This window comes from Botryllus schlosseri, chromosome 4 (genome assembly GCF_051294905.1).
Source record: "Botryllus schlosseri isolate E-star chromosome 4, Bs_hap1, whole genome shotgun sequence".
NCBI classification, from domain to species: Eukaryota; Metazoa; Chordata; class Ascidiacea; order Stolidobranchia; family Styelidae; genus Botryllus; species Botryllus schlosseri.
This window is the reverse complement of record NC_137239.1, coordinates 3,072,995-3,087,420: the sequence shown is the minus strand read 5'-3', so window position 1 is coordinate 3,087,420 and position 14,426 is coordinate 3,072,995. Positions and strand designations below refer to the sequence as shown.

The following is a 14,426-nucleotide window of genomic DNA, read 5'->3' as shown; positions in this document are numbered from 1 at the left end:
TGGTGACTTTAATTGTTACGGCATAATTAGCGACATTGACTTTATTTTCAATCTGGATTACGCGTGGGAGGTACGAAGGCAGCGTAATCGTGGCATATTAATGAGCGGGCTTGAAAGTAAACGAATTATCGGTTCAGTTTTTACAGCCTAAGTTTTGAATTCTAAATAACTTTTCACGGGCCGCTCAGAATAGCTCCGCTGATCGCATTTGGCCATAACGGGACGCACTCTGCCCAGGTCTGCACTATAGGCTGTACCATCATTTTTGAAGGGTGTACCACTCAGATATGGTTTACTGGAGTGTAGCAGATCCGCATTATAATGGGCCGAAAACTAGCTATCACAATAAATACGCAAGTTTATGATTCATGACAAGTTTACCGGCTGACCAAAATCGTACAATGTTCATATCAACTATACGCTCCTTGTAAATTAAATTCATTTTGTTATTTCATTAGCAAATGTTTCTCCTCGTCATTTAATCGCTGGTAATGGAATTATTGGTTCCTTCCGGAGTAAACGGTAGAGGTAAGACACGTTAAGCTTATGATATTTGATCATGAAGATTCTCGAGGAAAACGTCGCGATAGATCACACATTTGGGACTGGTGGTCTGCTTCCTGCAAGATGCTTATATAATAATGCAGTGCACATAATTGGAGGGACGTAGCCAGGAGGTGTCGTGGGGCGAGTTTGAGAAATACCGCCCTAGACAGTGATACGGTAACCTCGAGCCCCGATTAGTATTTAGAATTTCCTATACGTTGCAGCCATGCTCATCCTTACTTCGATCAGGCCAGGGCTGGACAACCTGTGTACGTACGGCCGCATGCTGGCATAAAATCATATTTAAGTCAGCAAATGTGGGCGGCCGGCAATATGACATTTTAATTAACGAATTGGTTACCAAATCCTTGAGAGACCTTAGATTCAACTAAAAAAAAAATCTTTACGGCTATCGGGATTCAGGGGGACTTTGAGTATTTGTTTTTAATATCGTAGTGTTCACGAAACATGAGCCCGTCCCCGTGCAATTGCGAACCACAGAGGGAAGTGATGCGCCTCGTAAATAAATGCCAAGTTGTAATCGTGTGGGTCTCACGAATGCTGGTTTTCCTGGTACGTTTGAACGATTTATGATATATTTGACAATACCGACAATCGTGATAGGAGGCCAAGAAATAACAATATGCGAAAAAGTGAAGAATAAAACCATGAGATGAATCATCATTGATTTTGTACCCAATATTTTCGAAGGCTCCCCTTCGATTTACTCTACCGATTAATTCCATCACGTGGACTGAGAATGGAAAAACTACCAATATTATAGCGAAATTTCATTCACAAGGCTGATAAGACAAAAAACTGAATTTCCAAACATTCATATTGATTTTAAAGTGCCATAATTTGAATTACCGAATTGGTTACCAAATCCTTGAGAGACCTTGATACAACTAACAAATTATGTACGGCTATCGCGATTCAGGGGGACTTGGAGTATTAGTTTTTAATATAATAGTGTCCATGAAACATGAGCCCGATCCCCTGCAATTTCGAACCACAGATGGAAATGTTGCGCCTCGTAAATAAATGCCAAGATGTAATGATATTGGTCTCACTAATGCTGGTTTTCCTGGTACGTTTGAATGATTTATGATATATTTTGACAATACCGACAATCGTGATGGGAGGGGGGGGGGCAAGAAATAAAAATATGCGAAAAAGTGAATAATAAAAGCTGGAGATGAATCATCATTAAGTTTGTATCCAATATTTTCGAAGGCACCCCTTCGATTTACTCTACCGATTAATTCCATCACGTGGACTGAGAATGGAAAAACCACCAATATTATCGCGAAATTTCATTCACAAGGCTGATAAGACAAAAATCTGAATCCCGACCGCATTTCCTAACATTCATACTCGCGATTTTGGTACATATATAGTAAGACGTTCTGCTCCTACAATTAGAAACTTTCCTACGCAAGGTATACCCCAAGAAATCAGTGATGGCACAGAGGGCTCTCCGCGGTGTGGAGATCCAGGTGACCAATTAAACATGAGTATTTGTCGTCCATGTGGGCCATTAGTACTCCCCGCTTAATTTCGACCTACATATGTAATCTAAATGCGGCAGTGTATAGCAAAAAGGTTGAACGCTTCCGGATTAGGCTTACTGTGGATTTTATGCTTTATGTGGTATGGGGTGTCCGGATTTTGAGTAAAGCTTACCGACAAAAAAAAGGTTAAACAGCACTGTTCTAAGCCACTTCTTTTCGCTCAGTCAAGCTAGTGAAATGGGGCGTGAATACAAAAAAGAGTATTGTCGTCAATCAAACGATTAAATGGCACTTTAAAATCAATATGAATGTTAGGAAATTCAGTTTTTTGTCTTATCAGCCTTGTGAATGAAATCTCGCTATAATATTGGTAGTTTTTTCATTCTCAGTCCACGGGATGGAATTAATCGGTAGAGTAAATCGAATGGGTGCCTTCGAAAATATTGGGTACAAAATTAATGATGATTCATCTCATGGTTTTATTCTTCACTTTTTCGCATATTGTTATTTCTTGGGGTCCTATCACGATTGTCGGTATTGTCAAATATATCATAAATCGTTCAAACGTACCAGGAAAACCAGCATTCGTGAGACCCACACGATTACAACTTGGCATTTAGTTACGAGGCGCATCACTTCCCTCTGTGGTTCGCAATTGCACGGGGACGGGCTCATGTTTCGTGGACACTACGATATTAAAAACAAATACTCAAAGTCCCCCTGAATCGCGATAGCCGTAAAGATTTTTTTTTAGTTGAATTCAAGGTCTCTCAAGGATTTGGTAACCAATTCATTAATTCAAATTTCATATTGCCGGCCGCCCACATTTGCTAACTTAAATATGATTTTATGCCAGCATGCGGCCGTACGTACACAGGTTGGCCAGCCCTGGCCTGATCGAAGTAAGGATGAGCATGGCTGCAACGTATAGGAAATTCTAAATACTAATCGGGGCTCGAGGTTACCGTATCACTGTCTAAGACGGTATTTCTCAAAGTCGCCCCACGACACCTCCTGGCTACGTCCCTCCAATTACGTGCACTGCGTTATTATATAAGCATCTTGCAGGAAGCAGACCACCAGTCCCGAATGTGTGATCTATCGCGACGTTTTCCTCGAGAATCTTCATGAACAAATATCATAAGCTTAACATGTCTTACCTCTACCGTTTACTCCGGAAGGAACCAATAATTCCATTACCAGCGATTAAATGACGAGGAGAAACATTTGCTTATGAAATAACAAAATGAATTTAATTGACAAGGAGCGTATAGTTGATATGAACATTGTACGATTTTGCTCAGCCGGTAAACTTGTTATGAATCATATGCTTTGAAACGAATATTTTTCACCACGCACTTATCGCCGCTTAACTTCTGTTGAAATTCTCTGCATGTAGGATAGTATTCTGAAACCACAGTGCTTTAGGTGGTGCGTGGCCTATTCTTTTGGTTTAGATCAGGGGGACGTTTTTCTTCATGGACCCATTCAAATGTTTTGGGCGGTACAAGAAACACGTGTCAAAACGCGACATGTATACATTGTATTCTTGAGCATTACAGCTAACCACCAATTGCGAGCTTGAGGCCCTGTTCTAATTCGATAAAAAGTAGCTGCCATGCGAACACTGTCACAAAACATCGAATGGTTGACTAGTACAATATTCTGGAAATCGCTGAGCTATAAACTGAATATCAGTGGAATTGTACTGCTGTTCGACATCGACAATATTTCAACCGAGAGTGTGTAGGAATATATCTTACTACATTGCCTTCTGTGACTATTGTAATCATATACTGTTGTGTCTATGCTTTGATTTCAAGCTGACCTGAACTATGAAGCTTGTCTCTAGCACGTTCTATGCGTGATCATCTTGCTGATATGACGGATCACATCATATTTTAAATCCACCGGAGCTGCCTCAAATTCATTTTATCCATCTCACGTCTCGCTTCCTCTAAAGTGGTGGATCCCTATGCTTTGTGTTTCACGTTATCATAGTATCCCATGGACATATGCTGTATTAAATAGAACTCTATTGTACCATGTTAGTTCACTCTGGTTTCTTGTAACATTTTGTCTATGTATTGTTTGATTTGTACGCGGAGATTGTCCTTTTGTTTTGTAATATCCTATGTTGAGAGACCATTGAAATTTGTTGACAGTCAAAATATAAAGTAGTCAATTCAGTGCTACAATTCATCATTATCATTATTTAAGCAACACCATACAGCGACTAATTAACTAAAACGATTTTCCGACTAATTCGGCCATAACTGATTGGAACCACATTGTTTTAATTAAGCGGAGTTGGCTCTATTTTAGTTTGAGCACATTGAAATTAATCAGAAAATCGAATGATACTCTACATTACAAACTAACAGAATCAAATATTTAATCGGATACAGGTAACGGGAATTCACCCAAAGCAACAGCAACTTTGCCGGCAGAGTAAAGTGAGAAAAGGGTTAAATGGCATGCACGTCGTAGAAACTCATTACCGATATCAATATTTTGTGAGAATTATTGTGCTATAAGTAGAGGCTTGATACACTAATTTTTCAAAAGGGAGCTCGAAATCACCAAAGCTGCACCTCCGTTCTGCACCAGAATAGCTGCCGGTCATGGCATACTATCATAGAGTAATGCAAGATATCTTTAACGTTGAAGAGCCTTATACACCAGCACAGAGGTCTCAAACACGCGGGCCGCATGCCGCCCTCGAGAACATTCTGTGCGGCCCGCGGCGGCATTATGAAATTTCAAGTATTCGACAATATATTCAAGTGCCAGATATCTCTTTTAGATATAAAAAATTGAAGTTCACCCTGAAACTACTATAAAAACAACTGAAATCTCAACAAACTACTCTATCACATCACTTTTAAAAGCTACCATGCGGTAGAAGATACGCTATTACATTTCTAGTTCATGATGATAAAAAATGACCCATTGACAGGCCTGTTTATTTTTGGATTTCTCCAAAAATAACAAAAATAGCTTAGTTTTGGATGTTTTCAAATTTTATTTTTGGAGAATCTCCAAAAATAAGAAATGAAGGTGTTTTTAGACCTAATACTACGTAAAAAACTTCACCGAAAGTATGTTATTATCATGTATTCATGTTCTTCAACACATCGACATCATCAGTGATCTTGATCTAACTTTCTAATACTTTCGTCACAAAGTCTTTGGCCTGGAGAATGCCCTCCAAATAAAAATCAGTGGGTGACGCCTGGTAGAGACCTTTCTCCCAGTTGATTTTCGGGAAATCGGCTTCGACCGTCGCAGTTGTGGGAAACATCGAGCCATGTGTTTCCAAAGAACTGTCGCTCGTCAATAATGTGCTTGAAAGTGACGTCCATTTTGTATCGGACAGACATGGATTGGAATTGCTCTTCGATATTCTGTATCTACTCAGGTGTCCACTTTGTTGGACAGCCCACCCCGGTGTTTGTCGCTCAATTCACTGAGCTGCAAATAAAATAGCTTACATATATGCAGGGTTGTAATGACTCGAGTCATGACTCGACTCGAGTCCGACTCGAGTCACGATTTTCGGATAACTCGACTCGACTCGAGTCATTTTCTCAAAATACGGAAATGACTCGACTCGACTCGAGTCAATCTGTGTATTGACTCGACTTGGACTCGAGTCATTGCGCATGACTCGAAGCAAGTCATTGACTCGAGACTCAGACGGCCAAGACCGATATTTCATTGTAATTTCGAAGCCAACGCATTATTGGGATTTCGTTTGTTGGCACTGGTGCTTGAAAATGCGACCAGAAACTGCTAAAAGTGAGGAAAATTGATATATTATAAATGCGAACCATTCAATATCACCAAACAGAGTTTAAAAAGTGGGTTTGGGAAGACTTTAACTGGAAACTGAGCAGTCAACACAATGACTTGGACTCGGACTCGAGTCATAGTACCATGACTCGGACTCGATCCTCTGTTCGCTGACTTGGACTCGGACTTGACTCGGTGGGAATTGAAAATGACTCGACTTGACTCGAGTCAAAAATATAAAAGTGAGATTGACTTGTGACTCGGAGCCTTGTGACTTGGTTACAACCCTGCATATATGTATCACTGTTGTTTATAATATTAGAATCTAAAAGAGCGAGAAGTGTTTGTTCCGTCCTGCCTACGAGGTTGCACCACTTGGTGTGGTAGACAGGGCAGAACCCTTTCATTCTCGGCCACTTCAATATTCTTTATGCCGTTGATGAGCCCTGCTACAAGGCTCCTGGCTGCCTCGAACGTGGATTGCTTCTCTTCTTCGTCGATATTATCGAGAAGATCGAGGACTGCACACTCTGATCCTCCACGAAATTGCGTGAATCAGTGAACTTGATAGTCCAGCACTCTAGGACCATAGGACCTTCCTTGCCGCGGGTGTCATTGTCCCAGTCCCCAGCTGAGATCCGAGCTCGAAGGCGTTCGACCAGACGAGGGAGCTCATCCTGATGCTCCACGATCAGATGGCCAAGTCCATGAATCTTTGTGACGGTTATGCTCAGCTCTGTGGCCATACGCTCGAGGACGATTAGTTGGATTCACTACTGCAGCGGAGGTGCACAGGCCGGACTTTTATCGTTTATAACCCCGAGGAGTTTGGTACGGTGTCTAGTCAACCAAGTGGTCATTTTCTTAGTTGACAACCAACATGCGTCTACAAACTTGGGGCGCATACTTTTCTTTTCCTGGATCAAGTCCTGTTGTCGTTGGAGGTAGCCATTCAGTCCCATCATCGTGGGTACAAAGTTATTGTTGTAGAGGTGGCCGTATTCGGCCTGCGTCACAAGGTCCTGCCCGCACCACACTCGCACGATTTCATACCATGCCGCCTCTTTAACCCTTGTCGTGTCGCCTCTGATCCTTCCAGAGAGTGGAAGTGCATACTTTTAGCGTTTCGGAGACCCCCTCCAGCATACACATGCTGTTTTTGTGTGTGTTTGTGAGTTTCCTGGTTGTTTCAATGGTATTTACACTGCTCTGACTCATGCATTTCACTAAAAAACTTGAAAAAACATCATCCAAAAAAAGCTTATTTTTGGATGTTTTCAAATCTTATTTTTGGAGAATCTCCAAAAATAAAACCCAATATCCAAAAATAAACAGGCCTGTCCATTGATGATTTGTTACTGAAAATTCTGATTTGGTTGGGTGCGACCTTTCATAAAATTACCCGATTTCGGATTGACTGGGTGATTAAGAAATAAAACTGACTCGACTTGAGTCGGGCAAACGTTAAAATCACATAAGGACTTGCTACTCGGAACGGTGACTTAGTAATCCTACGGACGCAACAATCTATGAAACTGTCATGGGGAATAATGATACATCAAAAGGTCGTAGCTTTCGTTGCGTATGGTATCTAGCTATCTAATCAGGTCAGTACGGCAACCATCGGCATTGTGAGACCTCCGTGACCTATAGTTGTAACATGCTGCTGGGTGTTGTTTGTTCTCTTTATCCATGTTATCATTGGTGACGGGTAAGTTAGTAGTACGCTCCACAGATCAGATCAATCTTCAGTAGATTTAAAAATATTCTACATAAAATTGTGGCACGTAAAAGGTCCAATAGCTGCAATATTATAACCATACAGTTTGACAATGATATGATGCATCCTCTCACATGGTGTCTATAACTCATTATTTTAACAAATTATGCCTGGCACAAAACAATTTTATATAAATATTTGAAAATGGGATTTTTTCCGTGTCAAGCGTGAATAGTACAATAGTAAATTACATTTTCACGATGTTTGTGGAATGCCTGTCCGCAAGCTCCCGTCAGATAAGGCCTACTTGGAAATTGTACATTGAATATCCTTATTATTGATGCTGCGGCCCGCGGCGTCCTCAAAAACTGGAAATTGGCCCGCGAGCACATTTGAGTTTGAGACCTCTGCACTAGCACCATAGAAGATGAACGTTAATTTGACAGAGATAACTTGTCATTGCAATATGAGACCATATGAGTATGATGAGGCTGGTTCTGTTAACTTGTATCCCAAGAAGACGAGGAAATTGACAATGTATTAGAGAAATCCACCTCTCCCATGCATATTGGCAACATAAGAAGCTCGCCACCGTAGGCATAGATTGGCTGTATTTTTTTGGTTTATGAGCTATACTTGTAGATATAGTAAATTTAACTAATGATGCAGATATTTTGAATTCGCGCTGCCATCCGTTTGCATATCACCAGTAAGTTCTGACAATAAATACTGCTTTTGAAGTCTGCCAGATGCGTATTCACGAATCGCAGCTTTTCGAAATTGTTGATCAGGATGGGATATCAAAATTTCGGAATCCACAACCTTGACAAAATGGTTTGGAAGCACTAGTGAAACATAATACTGAACGAAACAAAAGATTTATACCAAACCCTTGGTAATAAATCTCATTAATAATTACACATGACACAAGTGCAATACATAAGTCATTTCAGATCATGCATAGCAGGCCATTCAGCTCGTTGACGTAGGTCGGGGCTCGGACACTCATGATGACACAAAAGTGCCCTCATAGGAAAAATGCCAGAGCTAGTGACATACATTATTGTGTCGGCATTATTTCAACGCCCCACTAAATTGATTTTGGAAATCAATATGTCGAGTCTCCGGCCAATATTCGAAAATAATTAAAGGATTTTTGTGCGTCGGAAGTAATATATTATGGAAATACGCGAATTATAGAGATGTAGAAATTTGTTTGGGAGACTTCATTTGGGCACTTTTCGCTAGGTCGAGACCATCGGTACTCAATTGCCATGACCGTCATGCAATATCCCATCATACTTACGAAGGGTTCGCGGCACCTCAATGCTGCATCACGTTCACGAGATTTTAAAATTTCGGATATTGGTCCAATATAAGGCCAACTATGTGGTTAAGTATTACGCTATTGCATGTTAAATATCATTTTTTTCCGATTTTCGTGTAACATTTTTGCACGGTATAACTGCCAGAAGAAGATCATTGAGCGCAACAAATTCAAATAGTATTCGAGAGCAATAAGTACCATAGATTCGATAATACTTACCGATCACATGACTTTGTTGTTGGCGGCTAGGTCATTATTTTCGTTTGGCCGATTGAAACGTTAAACTGGTTAAAGCAAGGACTAATTCGTTTCAGTCAGCCAGTTCGCCATCAAAATCTCGCTGTCGTTACTGACAGGGTAATAGTACAGTGTTGTTGTTGTTTATGAAGCAAAAAGATGTGGGTCGTATGAAATAATGACGCATATCAGAACGGAGTAATCGTTATGGTGAAAACAGATGGGGATGAACATGGGCGATGATGCTTTTCATATCTTGTCCATAGTTGCGAATCAGATAAAAACATCTCACTATTTAAATTTAATTCAATTATTCAATCTGCATTATCACTCTATATTCTAGTCTAGGTAATATAGCGTCTGTGTCATATCATCTACCCAGCTATGTAAATTCATTTCCCACATAACTTATGGCGTTCGACAACTTAACAAGCTGTTTTCGACTGAAAACAAAGCTTCAATGGTCTCTCAAGTTACTCTAACACAACAGAACAACGCTGGTAATTTACAAGGCCCGTATCCAGCATAAACAATACATCAGCTGTGCACAAACATTTCGATTTAAACATGTTGCTCGACACCACCTCTCAATTTGGCATTCTGGTGACTAAAATATGGTCATGGTCAGCACCTTCGCCCAAACCTAATACGCACGGATAATGTGTGAAGCTGCCGACTATATAGGCAGCAATAGCAATTATTAACATTATTGAACTGGATGTTACTCACATACCATTTGAAGCTTTCGCACAGTGTTAGCGCACTAGATATTTCATGTCGGGACTAGAATAGGGCGTCTGGCGAATTTAAAGGCGAATTTGATCGTCGCAAATTTGGAATAGCTTAGTTGATAGTTGCTGTTAACCGAGAAAATATAAATGAATATATGATTCGTTTTCTTATCAGTAACAAATTGTTTTTGCCTGTTTACCAAGTTCATAATACGGGGTCACCGGAATATCGAAACCTGCCAATACTTCTATATTATTGTGAAATGACTATAAAATAAAAATCTCCATATAATGTGATAGACACTATTCATCTCATAAATCAATTTATGATTTCCACAATTCAAGATCTCCACTAAAACACCGTGTTGGTTAGTCCGGAAACCAAATGACATATATCGATGCATTAACTTGAAATACGTGTACAGTAGAACATGGATGTATATAAGTGCAATACATGGATAATATCTTGTGACGAAACCATGGAAGAGAAGAGTCCCAGAAACAGGAGCAGGACCAAGCTATGAGAAAAATTCTTCCTTACACTGCTCGTACAACGTTTATGTTTATAGCGACAAAAATGGGCAATATGCTTGCATGTGTGTGATATAATTTGAATTACAGCAATGCTTCAAGACCAAATTTACAACCCCAATAACAGCTACAACTAAAGCATTGATGTTGTGCAGCATGTCAAGAAATGAGAACGCTTCGTATATAAAGTTATGAGTATAGGATGCTTTTGACGGAGAGACTTGCATCTCGTTATCGACTCCGAATAGCAATGTTCTTTACGTCTATTCATATATCTTTATTTCTGTGCGATGTATATATATATATCGAAGACGTAGGTAATATAATCTTACAACTCTGTGTTTGACAAAAGACGATAGTTCGTTTAAGTAGGATCGCATTCTTTGACTCAGGAATTCGATCTCGGATATGTCAAGCGCGTTCAATAGCCATATTCGTCATATTTTAGGACCATGTAATACGGTTTTAACATATGCTTTATGTTATTAATGACCATACTATATGGATATGGGCCAGTACGGTATGTCAGCACATGGTAAAATAACAATCACGGTAAACCATGGAAAAAGTGTACAAGCTAAAAAATATTTATACACTAGCTCTAGCATATATCATTGCGTGCTTTGGAAATCTCCTGTAGGAACCAGAATTTTTGGTTAATTATTATTGTATAGTTCACTATTGATGCTATAACTTAGTGATTCTCAACCGGGGTGTTACGATACACTCTGGTGCCATTTGGAGATCTGAGAGGGCTCGGGAGGTCACGAGGTTATGCATAACAAAGATCAATCGCTTCCTTCGTATTACTGCAAAATGCGACAGCAGCTTTGAAATAATACACGGCTGGACGTATTACAGTGTATACCACCGGCTTGCAATAACAGGCACCCTTTAGCTATATCGTCATTTCATTATCAGGCAAGTTGCTATGCATTATTTACACTTGCCTCTATCGAACGGTTGATATTGTATATAAAGCTCGTGCTAATATCGGTATTGGATAATTTCGTTTACTCCTTCGTGATCGGTGGTTATTCCATCGCGTGAATTAACAGGATAAATCGTTCACTGGCCAATATTACCTAAATTGGTTTGATCGCATCCTCGCAACTTCATCCGATTGATAAAATGTAGCCGTGACATTTCAAGCAATGATTCAAACATGTTTATATTTGCGACGACAAATTTCAATTAAAATTTTTTACGTGATCCACCTCTCAACCTCTGTGTACTACAGTGGATCCCAACATTTTTGTCTTCATTACCAACTTCAGATATATACCGAGTCTTTATTCCCCACTACCCAAAACTATGTACCCTTTAAAATAGGGTTATCATATTTTGAGATCCTAAAAAGTGGTGATGAAAGTTCCAAGAAAACTGGTGATTTTGAAATTTTTTCGCCCGATAGCATTGTGTTGAATCAAAAATGGTCATCACTTTGACTGGGCTCCGGATTTTTTAAGAAACTCTGACGATCGCTGAGTCGGAGTCGCATTTTTCGCGGCATATAAATCCTTTTCAGAGGAGAAGAGGACAATTTCTAAAAAAAATAGGACATTTAGGCGTCCTCCGAGGACACTTTCAATTTCTAATTTTCGTTACATACATCCCGGTGCAGTTCACTGGAAACGGTGATCGCACATGAGTGCCCGTGAATATGTAGACTATCTCGTATATAATGTTGAACTAATGCGTCTAATCCCCACCGGAAACCATTGAATTCCCCACCAGTGGGGACTTCCCCACCGGTTGGGAACCACTGGTCTATTAAGACTAAAGCAATGTACATAGGTCTTTTTGAGCGATTTATATCTACATACAATCGATGTTTATCAATTGGTACTCAACTTTCGTCTCTGCGACCCCCATAACATAGGCAAACGACACAATGGATTCAAGATCCCCAGGTCGGCAAATCCTGATAAATATATTCGTTTCATAAAGCTATGTCTCACACAACGAGAACATATAGATATACTTGAACTCCAGATATATGTCTGCAATGCTCGGGGGCGGGATAACTTCATTCGTAGTGAAAATCCATAGACAGTAATTATTACTCATTTCACCTCACAAATTAATGTCATATCGATGAAATTATGGACGATTTGACCCATGCGACAATGTGCATGATTTGACATAAATAAACGCAGTAAATAAGATGGCGAGTGTATCTTCTCATTGTCTATCGACATCATCGTAATTTGTTATGGTAAAATTTAATCGCATTCCACCATTCACGAGACATCATAGTTTAAATTAGGGTATCGACCTAAATAGTAGTTAGAGATGACTGGAATGAAGAAACGACGACACGACTATTGTTTTTTAGTGCGCGCGTGGACCACAATGCCATCGAAAAATTCCGTGTCGTGTCAAGATTGGATGTTTCATCAGCAATCAGCAATCATGTACTTGGAAATTAATTTCCTATTACAGTGACCAAAATAGATTTCGTGGTGTCCGTGATTTGGGAAAAAAATCAAATTGCTACTTAACTATAAAAGATTCCTTATGTTATATTTCTCGATGACAAAATTTCGATGTTTATTATTCCATAGCTGAATCCCATTGCTACTGACCTTCGCAAGTTACTCCATTCCCTATATATCCGTCTTTGCAGGCACATATGTAGGATCCAACTGTATTGGTGCATATCGCTACGTTTTCAGTACAATTATCCATGGCCAGACTACACTCGTCTATATCTAACAGAAAAACAGTTTGAATTAGTACGGAACCTAATAGATCCGGAAAATCGATTTTAATGTGATTCAGTGTTACCTTCGCAAGTTACTCCATCTCCTGAATACCCGTTGTGGCAGGCACACATGTACGATCCATCTGTATTGGCGCATGTCGCTGCGTTTTCAGTGCAATTATCTATGGCCAAACTACACTCGTCCATATCTGAACAGACAGTTTGAGTGTGAAACCCAACCCCCAAATCCAATATAATATGATTTTAAATTACCTTCGCAAGTTACCCCATCGCCTGAATAACCATTGTTGCAGGAACATGTATACGAACCACCTGTGTTTCTACACGATGCTGTGTGTTGGGTACAATTGTCTATAGCAAGACTACATTCGTCTTGATCTGAAAAGATAATTGGGAAAAGTATAAAACACAATTATACTCTGCTCCGAAAGAGGGAGCGTGATAATTTAGATTTTCTAACATGCAAAATAAACTTATGTCTCAAACATGGAAAACAAGTTTTTGAACTATTAGAAGAATTTTACTGTAATCTTTCAATTTTTTATCAATACAAATACAAATTATTATTCATTGATAGCTGAAATATAATGCATAGCAATATTGTTTGCTGCCATGTGGTTCTGACGTGCGAATATTGATATATTAATAGATATAGACTAAACGAATAAAGATTCATGATATGATATTTCTCGGTGACAGATTTCTATATAATATGTATAAAGGCATATAACTGATTTCCACGGTCCTTGACAAGCTATCCCATCACATAAATATCTGTTGCTGCAGGCACCTGTATACGAACCAACTGTATTGGTAGATGTTGCTGTGTTTTGTGTACAATTATCTATCCCCATATTGCACTCGTCTTGATTTCAAAAGACAGGTTTGAAATTATCTAAGCAGAATAGGCTTCAAAAACAAATGATAATATGATTCCGACTGACCTTCGCAAGTAACCCCATGCCCTATGTATCCATTGTTGCAAGCACAAGTATAGCAACCAACTGCATTTATACATGATCCTGTGTTTTGGATACAATTATCTATAGCAATCGATCCGAAAATACAGTTTGGAAAAGTATGAAAACAAACAATATATTATGACGAATAGTAACATATAGAGATGATGCGAGCGTTTTACAGCCCTGTAAGCGAACCATGACAATTTGGATGTCCCAACTAACAACACAGACTTCTGTCTCCACAATGTAGACATGTTTGTGAACTGTAAGAAGAATTGAACAATAATCAAACAACTTTTGATCAATACAGATACAAATTATTATTCACTGATATC

The 14,426-nt window shown here is 39.4% G+C and overlaps 2 protein-coding genes across 2 annotated transcripts in view; one reads left to right on the top strand and one right to left on the bottom strand.

Annotated features, from left to right (window-relative positions):
- The window catches only part of LOC145437888 (uncharacterized), a 69,035-nt gene extending 55,485 nt beyond the window's left edge, over positions 1-13,550 (bottom strand). Inside the window, exons 1-3 of the mRNA XM_080315271.1 lie at positions 13,382-13,550; positions 13,192-13,317; positions 12,990-13,115 (exon numbers count right to left, since the gene is read on the bottom strand). Of these exons, the coding sequence (XP_080171397.1) occupies positions 12,990-13,115; positions 13,192-13,315 (250 nt within the window). The 5' untranslated portion in view covers positions 13,316-13,317; positions 13,382-13,550. The remainder of the gene's footprint in view (positions 1-12,989; positions 13,116-13,191; positions 13,318-13,381) is intronic.
- The window catches only part of LOC145437905 (uncharacterized), a 109,856-nt gene continuing 99,468 nt past the window's right edge, over positions 4,039-14,426 (top strand). The window contains exon 1 of the mRNA XM_080315292.1: positions 4,039-4,051. The gene's annotated coding sequence lies outside the window, so the exon portion shown is untranslated. The remainder of the gene's footprint in view (positions 4,052-14,426) is intronic.